We start from the raw sequence: 13644 nt of genomic DNA, 5'->3' as shown, positions 1-13644 counted from the left end.
ATTCTGTTAAGGATAAAAGAACCAAATGAATAAAGTAATATAGCACATACATTGAGTAGAAGAGAAACAGCCATGAATATTAATATAGTAGAGTACTACAAAACTGGAACCAGAGTGGGTTGTTGCTGTGGGACAATGGTCTATACTTTGTCAATTGTATTTTAATAAAATGCTATTAGCCAGTAGCCAGGTAAGAAGTAGAGGCATGGCAAGGACAACAGGAAAATTCTGGAAATAGGAAAGAGTCAGTCTGCAGTCGTCACCCAGACACAGAGGAAGTCATACACAGAGCAAGCAAGATGTGACTGCCTCGCTAAAAAAAGGTACCAAGCCATGTGGCTAACACAGACAAGAATTATGGGCTAATAGAAGTTATAAGAGTTAATAAGAAGCCTGAGCTACTAGGCCGACCAGTTTATGATTAATATAGACCTCTGTGTGTTTATCTGGGACTAAATGGCTGTGGGACCTGGTGGGACAGAAACATCAGTCAACAGGTTGTGGGGGTACATGCATGAAATCCCCACGGTGGGGAGACTGTCAGGCGGATCAAGACTTTGAGACCAGCTTGTGTTACATGAGGAAATGAGATGAATGACACCAAAGGAAGAAGAGAGGGAGAGGCAAGCATAGACAGAGAGAGATGGAGTGAAGGAAGGAGAAGAAAGGCAAGAAAAAAGAATAGAAAAAATAATAAAATTATGAATAAAGTTCATTATTCTGTCTTACTGTTTTGTTTACAAACGGAATGGATAGTGATCAAAACTTCCTTCTGTGACAAAGGGCTGCCCATGTGATACTTCAGACATTCCAACAGTAAGTTCAGGTCAGTCTTCATTTCTACTGGAGAAAAATTATTTTAAAAGCAAAGTTTTCTTTCAAAGACCAATAGTTCAAATTCTATTTCATAATTATATACCTTGGAAATGCTTGATTTTTAAAAAATAAGTAAATATTTACTTTATAATCTAAGAAAGATATATTAAAAATATTTTAAGTAAACTGTTATTTTAAATGAAAATACAACATACTAGAATTTATAGGATGCTAATGAAGCAGTATTTATGAGGAAATTTCTAGTACTAAATACCTACGTTAGAAAAGAAAATGGTTCCTAACTCAATGACCTTAGCTTCCACCTTAAGAAACTAGAAAACGAGCAAACTTAGCCAAAAGTAAGCAAGAAAAAAAAAACTATACAGAAATCATGAAACAGAAGGAAAGAGAGTGGAACCAGAGAGACGGCTCAGTGGTTTAGAGCACTGGCTGCCTTCCAGGGGAATGAAAATGAATGAATGAAATTTATGCCCTGGCAATGCTGAAGCCTACGTGTGCAGTACTTATATGGCAGTTCTGTTGAACTTGTCTATATTGGATTTCATGGTCTAAGTTGGTGAGGACAACTGACCAGGTCTCTTCCTCAAGAAGGCACCAGATCTCATTACAGAGGGCTGTGAGCCACTATGTGGTTGCTGAGAATTGAACTCAGAACCTTTGGAAGAGCAGGCAGTGTTCTTACTTAACCACTGAGCCATCTCTCCAGCCCTCCAGAGGACACGGGTTTAATTCCCAACATCCATATGACAGTTCACAATGTCTGTAATCTAATCTCTGGGGATCCAATGCCATCTTCTGACCTCACTTAGACATCAGGCATGCACAGATATACATGCAAGCAAAACATCTACACACATAAAAATAAATTTAAAAATTAAAAAGAGATGGGGCTGGAAAGATGGCTCAGAGGTTAAGAGCATTGGCTGCTCCTCTGGAGGTTCTAAGCTCAATTCCCAGCAACCACATGGTGGCTCACAACCACTTGTAATGATCTGGTGCCCTCTTCTGGTGTGCAGAGAAACATGTTGGCAGAACACTGTATATATAATAAATAAATCTTTTTAGACAATTAAAAAGGTTCTTTAAAAAGATCAATGAAACTGATAATTCTCTAGCCAGACTAATACAAACACAAACCATCAGTATTAAATGGCTCACACATATAATCCCAGCATTTAGGATTTAGAGGCAGAAGGATTTCTACAAATTCAAGGGCTACATAGTGAGTTCCAGTCCAGCCTAAGCAACAGAAAGACATTATAAATAAGTAACCACTACAGAGTCTGAAGATATTCAAAAGAAAGTATTATGCATAATCTCAAACAGATTCAATGACTTAGATGAAAGAGAAAAAAGTTGCTTTCAAAGATGTAAATCATCCAAATGCATTCAAAAATACATTATCTGAATATCACATTTATAGAAAAAGCTGAAATCATAGCTACAAAACTTCCCACAATGAAAGTTCCAGTTTCAGATGATTTCACTTGAAAACTCCACCAAACATTGATCTCAAAGTTCAGATCCTAAAGCTTCAGCTCTTCAGTAACCAGGGACACACCACTATGCCTGGCTTCCCAACTTATTTTGAGATTGCCATTACCCTTGTACCAAAACCATTAGGAAAACTGTAGACCAATATCCCTCATGAACATAACATGTAAAAAAAAATCTTGCCAAAATATTTTAGTAAATTGAATCCAACAATATATTAACAATATATCATGACCAAGTTGGTTTATACAAGGAATACATCATGAATTTCATATTTGACAGATAGAGTATATTGAAAATCAGTCAATATATCAAACTAAACTAAAATCCTCTTTTACCAGGTAAATGATTTCTAGGTATCAGAATAACTTTTTGTTTTTTGAAGTTTTTATTTCTTTTACTTGGCCTTAAAAGTATTTTGTTATATTATTCATTTGTTTGTGAGGAGACACATGGGGAGGTCAGAGGATAATCTGTAGGAATCTGTTCTCTCTTCCACCTGTGGGTCCCAAGGATCAACCTCAGGTTGTCAGCCTTGGCAGCAGGTGCCTTTCCCAGCTGAGTCATCTTGCCATCCTTGACATAAGTCTTGAACTAACATTTGCAATGGGTAGACTTAAAATAAAAAGGCACATATTACAAAAATCTATGATACATCAATCAATATTTAGTCTTCTACTTAAAAAAATCACCTAACAATTTGCTAAATTTATTTATGTGCATTGGTGTTCTGTCTGCATGTATCTGTATGAGGGTGTAAGAATCCCTGGAACTGGAGTTACAGACAGTGGTAAGCTGCCATATGGGTGCTGGAAATTAAACCCAGGTCCTCTGGAAAAACAACCAGTGTTCGTAACTGCTAAGCCATCTCTCTAGCCCTGTGATGCAATTTATTAGGAATAATATACACGGGGCTGGAGAGATGGCTCAGAGGTTAAGAGCACTGGTTGCTCTTCCAGAGGTCCTGAGTTCAATTCCCAGCAACCACATGGTGGCTCACAACCATCTGTACTGAGATCTGGCGCCCTCCTCTGGCATGCGGGCATACATTGAGGGAGAATGTAGTATACATAATAAATAAATAAATCTTTAAAAAAAAGGAATAATATACAGTAAAAATGTTATTATTGAGTTGATTTTGGGCAACTGCCAACATTTATTCATCATTATATCATTAACAAATCTACAAAATGACAAGTCTGTATGGATATCAATGTCCTGTTAACAACATGCCAAAGAAAATTCCAGATAGGGTGTGGTGCTTTTCAGTTCTGGGCACAACGTAGGTTTCACTCCTCTATTGCCTTTAGCATTTCCTTCTCAGACTTTAAGATTTCCTATCATACTCTTTCCCTTCTTAGCTAAAGCACCTCCTTACAGAAACAATGATCACATTTCATCTTCATTTAACCTTTTTTGAGCTGAGCAACCTAGTTCCTTCAATTCCTGAAAAAAACAAAACAAAACTGAAGTGCACACAATACGAAAAGCAACAAGCAATATAAAAGAAAATGGACATAATAGATCTAAAATTTTAAATTTGTATTTGTTCTTTTTCCAAGACAGAGTTTCTGTTTAGCTCTGGCTATCCTGCAACTCAAGAGATATACTTGGCCTCTGCTTCCTTGCCTCCTGAGTGCTGGGATTAAAGGCAGGTGCTACCACCATCTGGCTGTTGTTTGTTTATTTGTTTTAGACAGGATCTCACTATATAGCTCTCGTTGTCCTGGAACTCCTTATATAGACTAGGTTGGATTGAACTAGCAGAAATCTGCCTGCTTCTACCTTCTGAGTGATGGGATTAAAGGCAGGCTCGTCATCGCACCTGGCTTAAAATTTAAAGCTTTTATGTTTCAAGATACTATGCAGAATGCAAGTGTCTCAATCTAGAAGGAAATATTTTCAAATCAGATATTCAATAGAAGTGTGTGTTCATCCTCTGAGATTGATCCTAGGACCGCATGGCTGCTCCCAGCTGTCTGTAACTCTAGTTTTGGGGGATCTGAGGTGGCCTTCTAACCTCTATGGGCTCTAGGCACGCAAGTAGGGCGAATATACACGCAAGCAAAATACCCATACATAAAAAATTTTAAATTAGTGTTTTTTGAGGGGGGTATAGAGGTCAGAGGATAACTGTGAAAGTTGGTTCTCTCCTACTATGTGGAGCCTAGAGAACAAACTCATATTGTCAGGTTTAATGATCTTTACCCACTGAGCCATCTCACCAACTTCCACATAGCTTTAGTCTATCTGTCTTTCTATCATCTACCTCTGTCTGTCTGTCTGTCCTTCTGTCTATCTATCTCGACCTACCTACCTACCTAGCCTTTTTTTTTTTTTTTTTTTTTTTTTTTTGGTTTTTCGAGACAGGGTTTCTCTGTGGTTTTGGAGCCTGTCCTGGAACTAGCTCTTGTAGACCAGGCTGGTCTTGAACTCACAGAGATCCGTCTACCTCTACCTCCCGAGTGCTGGGATTAAAGGCGTGCGCCACCACCGCCCGGCCCTACCTAGTCTTAATAGGGCTCAGGCTGGTCTCAATCTTGCTATGGAGCTAAAGAGGAAGTCTTGCTCCTTCTGCCTCCACCTCTTCACTTCTCTATTTCTCTCCAACCTGTGCCTGGGAGTGGCCTGAGTGTCCAGCAGCCATGTTCGTTATCTTTGCATCCCTATAGCTTTCCAGCTTCTACTTCTCTGCCCTCTTTAAAAAGTCTTCAAGCCTGGTGCAGTGGTGTGACTTTAGTCCCAGCCCTACGAGGCAGGCACATCTCTGAGTTTGGGGCCAGCCAGCTCTACAGATCTACAGATCTACAGAGTTCCAGGACAGCCAGGGATACACAGAGAAACCCCGCCTTGAAAAGTAAAAACAAACAAAAACCCAAAACAAAACTTCTTGAACTCTGCTGAGGCCTCTTTAACCCTTTGTAGTCAGAGAAACAAACAGGTTCACTATGTGATGTGTAATGTGTGATCTGAGAGTTAGTATTAGTAGTAGCTAAAATTGGAATAAACGTGGTTTTGCCTGGGCAGGCTATTAATTAAAGTGGCACTATGTGGCAAATCAATGCCAATGAAGTAATTATACCTTGTGAACTTACTAATATTCAATAAATTCTGGGGATGGGGATATAGTTCAGTTGGTAAAGCACTTGGCCTAGCATAAACAAAGCTCCAGTTTGTTTTGATCTCCAACACTACACAAAACAGGCATTTTGGGCAAATACTTATTATTCCAGTTCTTGGGGCTTGGGAGCAGAAAGATCAGAAGTTTTAAGTTCATCTTGTGCCACACAATGAGCTTGAGGCTAGACTGGACCGCATGAAAGTCTGACTCAAAAAAACCAATTGTGACACTGTAGACAGACACAAACATATTCAAACAATGAGCCACCATGTCTAGGGCCTATTTATTGTTCTTTTATATTCTGCCATATGCCTCACATCCCCCAAATAGAGTCACTATAGTCGTTGTTGGCCTAAAATTATGTAAACCAAGTAGCCTTGAACTCAAGAGATCTGCCTGTCTCTGCCTCCTGAGTGCTGGGATTAAAGGTATGATCTACCATGCCTGGCTCATATGGCACTCTAAGTATCAGCATGACATCTCCCATGTCTGCTTCCTCATGTCAGGAATTATATGACAGGCACAAAGTAGATGTCAACATGTATGTTATGCCATAGCAATTTCCTTCAAGTTGATATATACCATCTTGCAAGGAAGCTCATTACTACCCAGGATGGAAGCATGGCAGTGGTGACACACACCTTTAATACCAGCAATTGGGAGGCAGAGGCACTGGCTGTGAGTTCAAGACCAGCCTGGTCTATATATAGTGAGTTCCTGGACAGTCAGAACTACATAGAAAAACCCTATCTCAAACCAGGGGTGGGGAGCAGGCATGGTGGTACACCTTTAATCAATTCCAGAACTTGAGAGGCAGAGGCAGGTGGATCTCTGCAGGTCTGAAATCAGCCTGGTCTACAGATTGAGTTCCAGGACAGCAGGACTGTTACATAGAGAAATCCCATCTCGAAAAATCAAAAACAAAACAAAATAATAAATAAAAAGAAAAATTAAAAAACTCAAAAGTTAGGAAGTAAATAACCTAGAACTTCATGAAGTCTGAAACTAACCCGCTGTGCTAGGCCCCTCCTTGCTCAAGGTTATTTAAAGGGTAAGGACTGCTGAGAAACACCTGACCAAAAGCGTGGCTTCAGAGAAGCTTAGACCAACTAAACTGCCTGGAAGAGATACTTTCCAACCTGTCAAGCTGCCTGTGACGTTCATGAGCTGTCACCCGTACTGTAAATAACTCCACACTCACATGCCTACAAGGAAGCCAGCAGACTCACTGGCAAGTTGGACCTGGTGACACCCTTACTTGGGTCAATTGGCAATTCCCTGTCTGGGGTAAGCAACTGTTCGTGTCCATTGACGAATGATTCTTTCATTTTCTAGAGGCTGTTAGATATGATACACACACACACACACACACACACACACACACAAATATACCCACAATTGCACAACTATAAAATACATAAAACTAACCTAGTCACATGATTCATGGATTTCTCACCTTGTATTTTCTTTGTATTCTCACTTTCCATGCTTGTCATTTTTCCTTACATTTCATCTAGAAGATAGGGTATTTTTAGTTAGATCAGCTTCTAAGAAGTATTCTGGGCAGGATGCTTGCTTCAGTAGCATATATACTAAAATTGGAATGATACAGAGAAGATTAGCATGGCTCCTTCACAAGGATGAGTGAATGAGACACAAATTCATGAAGTAGTCCATGTTAAAAAAAATTTGAAAGAATGAAATATTCTAGGCATGATGGTGCATGTCTGTAATCTTTAGGCAGGAAAGGGATGATGAGTCTTGAAGAGTCTAGGAATAGAATATAGAAATAAATGGTCCAGTCCAGGAATACAGAAATATAAAGCTGTAAGCCCAAACACATTTTGGGAGAAAAAAATAAAACTGGCAGCCACTGTTAACCTTTAACACTTTCTGCCTTAAGAGCAGACATCGCTATAAATATTTTTAATTAAATCTGTTTCTTTATGTATGTGTATGTACGTGTGTGTGTGGCGCAAGGGTTTATGCCTATTATGCGAGTCCCAGGGATCACCCTTCCTTTGATTGTGAGGATTTTCTGTTTGTTTTGAGACTATCTTTTATCTTCTCACCCCCTCTTTCTCGCTCAAGTTCCTGGATGGCCTGGAACTTTTTATATGTAGCTCAGAGTGGCTTTAGACCTAGTGGGTCCGGGATCACACAATGATGTGGGGACAGACAGCTAAAGTTTATTCAACCAAAGGTAAGCTTTATTTCAGAAAAAGGAAAATATCACCACGGGGCACAGAAAGCTAATCAGCTAAGGTTGTGACCATAGCCAGATGGGTTTGTATAGCTGTGGCAATGGGGGCTGTTTTTGAGCCTCTTTTTATAGTAAAATCAAGCACCAGGTGGGGTCAAAGAGCTTTTACAAATTGAGATTAGGCTTAAAGTCACATTACATTTTAAATTTTACAACTTCTAACCTGGCAGTGGGTCATGCCTTTAATCCCAGCACTTGGGAGGCAGAGGCAGGCAGATCATTTTGAGTTTGAGGCCAGCCTGGTCTACAAGAGCTAGTTCCAGGACAGGCTCCAAAGCTACAGAGAAACCCTGTCTAGAAAAACAAAACAAAAATTATAAGTAGCTCTTTTCCAAGTAAAAAGTTATGTGCCAAATAAAGCAATTATGAAATATTTTCAGTAATTTTGTGAATAGGTACAAATTATCACCAACAGTGAGATTTTAAATTTTTTTACTGTGTTCTCATAGGGAAAAAAACAAAACCACAAAAACATTTCACATAACAGAAAGTATAATCCTTACAAGTTTGTAATTTACTATCCAAAACAGTGGTTCTCAACCTTCCTAAGGCTGCGACCCTTTAATACAGTTTCTCACATTGTGGTGACCCCAACCATAAAATTATCTCGTTGCTACTTCCCGACTGTAATTTTGCTGCTGTTATGAATCGTAATGTAAATATCTGACACGCAACCCAAGGGGGTCACGACCACAGGTTGAGAACCGATTCTCCAAAACACTAAGGTCAAGCACTAACTTTATAAGGAAAACTAGTAGAGAAAATAAGTAAGAAAAGTAGTTGAGTATTGGTTTGCACCCCTCTTTGGTCGTAGGGATGGAAGCCAAGATAGAATCTATCATTAAGCGGCACTATCGACTTTCTGCTTCAAAAGTTTAAAGGGACTGAAATAAGTCATTCGGGTCCCATACTGAGGGCAACAGGACGCAGTTCTAGATGGATGAGATGGGGGGTGGGAGGGGAGACACACTTCACCCGCCCCGGGGCCGTCATCTTTCCACGGGCTAATGCGGCCTCGTCCCGCTCCCTGTCTCTTACTCAAGGCTACCGAGGCTTGCATGGCTCACCTAAAGATCTGAAGTTTTCTCAGGAGGGTCGGCGGCACCCGGCCTTCCTCCACAGCTCTCCGCTGCTCCCAAGCCCGGCTCCCCAGGCCTCGCGGGAGCAGTCACCCAATCCCCAAGGCTCGCGGTTCGGCTGAGGCTCCAGGGACACGCGGCCCTGTCTTCCTTCTCAAACGACACCTTCCACACACCGCAATCACCTGGAGCAGCACGGGCGTCCACAGGCGGCAGGCTAATCAGAGTATGCCGCCCTTCCCCGCAGGCTGTGCAGCTGCGGCCTGGCCCGGGCGGCGTAGCTCAGGGCAGCCCTTGCCCTCAGCTCAGTGTTGCCCTCTGGACAACACCGGCACCATAGCTCTGCTGCAGGCGCCCACCTGCCCGGAAGGCAACAGCAAGATAACACCTCGGGCCTTTACCCCGGAGCCTCACAGCAGCTCTTCCCTGAGGAAGCACACACTACGACGCCTGACTGGGTTTCCCACCCAACACGCGCCAGGTTTACATCCGCTGGGCGGGACTTCCGGCCGGACACCTGCACGCACGCGGAGCCCGCGCTCACAGCCGCAGCTGGCGGGTCGCTCGCGTACTGGGGGCAGGTGGCCAGCGCGTGGTGCTGGCTTTAGAGAAATTCGAGGATAATCTAACCTTGTCTTAGTATTTGGGACTTCCCTTCTAGGAAACGACCCTTTGCACCCTCCTGACCTTGCCCGCCAGGCTTTTCTCAACTACACTGGCTACTCCATTGGCGGACACCTCACCACACTAAAGCAGCGTCACTGGGTGAATTCCCAAACCACAATGTTTGGTTCTGGCCAACTTCTTACTGTGTAGACCCAAGAACCACAGCTCGAGTCTGAAATGCGGTCCAGGTGTAATGTTTCCTTCTTAACAGAGTCCATCTGATTAGGACGGTGTAGGGAGATGAAGTACTGACAGAGGGCGCCCATGCTCTGGGAGAGTCACTTCAGACAGCCAAGCAAGAACGACACACTAGTATCCAAGAAAATAAAAGCCTTATTAACCCCTCCCCTTTCGTCAGCTATAACAGGTTCTCACACAGGAGATTGCCTTTGATGACTATTACACTGCAGGCCTTAAGCTGAGAGTCGCATTAACACTTTCAGCCAGCTACACACAAGTCAGAAACACAGCCCTTCTTCCATTTCTGTATTTCTAGTTTGCTGCTATTCTCTTAAGGAATTTTCTTTCCCATCTAACATGATGGTAAATGCTATTATTCCAATTTGCTTATTCGCTAAAATGAAATTTATGGAGGGATGACCCTATGAAATTTCAACAAGTAGGTATAGAGTAAAATCTTTATATATAATGAATGACTATAAAAAATGATTTTGTTTTCTGACAAAACTACAAATCCTGAAATACTTTTTTTTTTAACAAATAATGATCTTAAAATGTCCACAGCTGCCAGGCAGTGGCGCACACCTTTAATCCCAGCACTCAGGAGGCAGAGACAGGCAGACCTCTGTGAGTCTGAGACCAGCCTGGTCTACAGAGCGAGTTCCAGGACAGCCAGGGCTATTATACAGAGAAACCCTGTCTGGGGGGGGGGGGGGAATGGTAATAATAAAATAATGTCAACAGCTAAAATCCACATGTCAATTCATTAAGATCTTTTTTTTTTTTTACTTTTTCTAATGAAACAGATATGTCTATGATATGTAAGTGAAAAACAGCAAGCCAGTATTAATGAACTAACTTACAAAGAGTTGGCTTTTATTCTGTGGAAAAATGACTGCTTTCTCCCCAGTACCCCAAACAACAAGACTGTATTACAAATGAGGAAAATGTTTATTAAGGAAACAATTTACTGCTCTCCTTTAACAGATTTTTACAAACTAAAGCACAATATGAAGACAATTACAGTTTCAATCATTAACATATTACACATGGTACTTATTCTACAACTGGAAAGTTGCAGAAGTTTGTGACATGCCACTATAAATGTAAGTATTATTAAAAATTACAAACTGCTTGGTGATTACTTTGATAACTTCTTGAGCAGCAGCTCCTGTGGGAAAAAGGAGAAAAGTAAATCTTTAAAAATAATTAATTTTAAGAATTAAATAATAAAAGCCAGACTGAGCCTGGTGGTGCATGCTTTTAATCCCAGCACTCAGGAGGCAGAGAGGTAGATCTCTGTGAGTTCAAAGCCAGTCTGCTAAATATGTGTTCTAGGCCAGCCAAGTGAGACCCTGAACAAACTTACTGTTCGTGTTCCCCTCCCCCGTCATTAATATGTTGAAAACTCTCAATGCAACAGAATTAGAAGGTGGGGCTTCTGGAAAGTGATTAGACTATGAGGGTGGAGACCTCATAAATGGGTTTATGCCCTTATAAAGAGATCCTGCAGGTTTCTTTGGACATCTTTAAAAACATAATATGTGAGGAGGACACAATACAAGAAAAACACCATAGTTGATTCTTGCAGTGAGCTCTCACAGATCCTAACTATGTTGGCATCCTCATTTTGATCTTTGTAAACTATAAGAAATAAATTTTGGATGTTTATAAGGTACCCATACAATAACTAACTTAACTGACTAGAAGAAATGGTGAAAACAAACAGATAAAGGGAGTTTTTATGGGGCTGGAGAGATGGCTCAGTGGTTAAGAGCATTGCCTGCTCTTCCAAAGGTCCTGAGTTCAATTCCCAGCAACCACATGGTGGCTCACAACCATCTGTAAAGAGGTCTGGCGCCCTCTTCTGGCCTTCAGGCATACAGACAGAATATTGTATACATAATAAATAAATAAATAAAATTTTTTTAAAAAAGGGAGTTTTTATGAGAGAAATGGCAGTTTTGAACTGAACTCTGAGGTACAAAGACCTCATGTCTCAGGGAAAAGGAAGTACACAGGACCTTTAAGTCAAGTTAGTCTTTGTTTCTGAGAACTGTTGGGGCAGGAAGACAAAACAGGAAGAAGAGGAAGAAAGGTCTGAGTGTGTACTTGTGATTAGAAAGTTCAGTGCGGTTCATGATCAAAAGCATCCTTCCCAAGGACTAATGACTGTTCAGGAGTTTAATATGGATGGCTGTGGGAAAAACAGGGAGTAGGAGAACAGTCTGGGGAGTTAACGATTAACCTAAACCACACAGTCTGCTTCACTGACCTCACTAATTAAAACAGCCAAGAAAACAAAGAGTTAATAGAAATAACTGTATTCTATAACAACAAATAAGTCATTTCATCTATAAAACTCACCTCCCAGGAACGCAGCAATGGTGTGTGGCTCAGCAGCTCCATATCGGCAACTAAAGGAAAAAAGGAGGTTTCAATTTTTATCAGTCTAACCACAAACAGGGAGACCATTACTTCTATATCCTCTAAAGAATACTCACAATTCATGGACGTAGTCATCTTTCACCATTACAGATAACCCATATTCCTGAAGGAAGCCAGTAAGACAGGACTTCAACTTCCCTATATCTTCTTCGACTTGATAGTTAGATACTCCTAAAAAAAGTATATATATTATATATACATATATTTTTCATTAAAATAAATGTGTGGGCTGGGTGTAGTAGCACACACCTTTAATCCCAGCACCAAGGAGGCAGAAACAGGCAGATCTCTATGAATTTGTGAATACCCTGGTTTACACAGTGAGTGCCAGGATGGCCAGAGCTGCATAGAGACCCTGTCTGGGGGTGCGGGGGGATGTGTGATTCAAATTAATGGCTATCTTCTTTACTTAATCCAGTTTCACGTGATCTAATCAAAAACAGTAATATATGAAACTAAAGTATAAAGTACTAACATGAAACCAACATGTGAAAATATCTGAAATCTCTAAGTTAAGAGATAACTAAAATCTGTCACAAATTGAAGTTCAGTAAGTCTCTGTCAGGTCCAGCTTAGCTGGTCAAGTGTGGACTCAGCAGGAACAAAGCTTTGGGTTTGAACCTGAAACCACCTAAACCAGGCATGATGACACACACATAATCCCAGCATTCTGGTGTGGTTTTTGTTTAAGTCTTTGTTAATTATTGTTCTACAAGAGTAGCACATAATACTCAATAATTATTTGCTCAAAGAACTAAAGAGAAAATACCTTACTTATGTCCTTTTAATTTTTATTTTATTTCTTTTTGGAAACAGAGTCTTATGTAACCTTGCTGGTCTCAAACTTGCTATGTAGCCAGAAGTGCCTCTGAACTGTGGATCTTTAAGATTATACAAGTTTTTAGGGGCAGGAGGGATGGCTGAAAGGTTAAGAGCACAGGCTGCTCTTTCAGAGGTCTTGAGTTTAGTTCCCTATAACCACATGGTGACTTACAACCATCTATAATGAGATCTGGTGCCCTCTTCTGGCACACAGGAATACATGCAAGCAGAATACAGTATACATTAGTAAACCTTTAGAAAAAAAATAAAAGATTATACAAGTTTTTCAATTACTGCCTTTGCAGACAACAAAAAATACTGAGCAAAGAAATCCCTGTATCTTTACAGTGTTCAAAGTTCAGAAGCCACTGATACATACTGCTTACGGGTTTTCTATTCCTTCAGGTTAAAGTCAGCAAGAGTTACCAAGTAAACTATGAGCTGGGAATGGTGGTACACAATATAGTCTTCTGAAGGAAAAATAAGATCAAGAGTTCAAGGCCAGCAAGTTCCAGGTCAGGCTTTACAAACTAAAAGAGCTGATTGTGATTGCTCATGTCTGTAATCCTAGCACTTTGGACATGGAGGCAGGAGGATTGCTACAAGACTGAAGCCAGTGTAGGTTATACAATGAGTTCAAGGGCAACCTGAGCTATAGAATGAAACCGTTTCCTCCTCCTCCATCCCTCCCTCCCTTCCTCCCTCCCTCCCTCCCTCCCTCCCTCTCTTTCCCT

The 13644-nt window shown here is 40.9% G+C and overlaps 2 protein-coding genes and 1 pseudogene across 4 annotated transcripts in view; 1 reads left to right on the top strand and 2 right to left on the bottom strand.

Annotated features, from left to right (window-relative positions):
- Terb1 (telomere repeat binding bouquet formation protein 1) overlaps positions 1-9326 on the bottom strand; it is a 45748-nt gene extending 36422 nt beyond the window's left edge. Inside the window, exons 1-3 of the mRNA XM_005345529.3 lie at positions 8783-9326; positions 6909-7044; positions 730-840 (exon numbers count right to left, since the gene is read on the bottom strand). Coding sequence (XP_005345586.3) covers positions 730-840; positions 6909-6948 — 151 coding nt within the window. The 5' untranslated portion in view covers positions 6949-7044; positions 8783-9326. The remainder of the gene's footprint in view (positions 1-729; positions 841-6908; positions 7045-8782) is intronic.
- LOC113456026 lies at positions 7021-7117 on the top strand (annotated as a pseudogene).
- Positions 9327-10566: 1240 nt separating the features above from the next.
- Nae1 (NEDD8 activating enzyme E1 subunit 1) overlaps positions 10567-13644 on the bottom strand; it is a 25090-nt gene continuing 22012 nt past the window's right edge. For all 3 annotated transcript variants that reach the window (XM_005345527.2, XM_026778713.1, XM_005345528.3), the window contains 3 exons: positions 12145-12259; positions 12008-12057; positions 10567-10811 (listed from right to left, as the gene is read on the bottom strand). In XM_005345527.2, coding sequence (XP_005345584.1) covers positions 10702-10811; positions 12008-12057; positions 12145-12259 — 275 coding nt within the window. In that variant the 3' untranslated portion in view covers positions 10567-10701. The remainder of the gene's footprint in view (positions 10812-12007; positions 12058-12144; positions 12260-13644) is intronic.

The sequence above is a fragment of the Microtus ochrogaster genome, chromosome 4 (genome assembly GCF_000317375.1).
Source record: "Microtus ochrogaster isolate Prairie Vole_2 chromosome 4, MicOch1.0, whole genome shotgun sequence".
Classification (NCBI taxonomy): domain Eukaryota; kingdom Metazoa; phylum Chordata; class Mammalia; order Rodentia; family Cricetidae; genus Microtus; species Microtus ochrogaster.
This window is presented reverse-complemented; position numbering and strand designations above follow the sequence as displayed.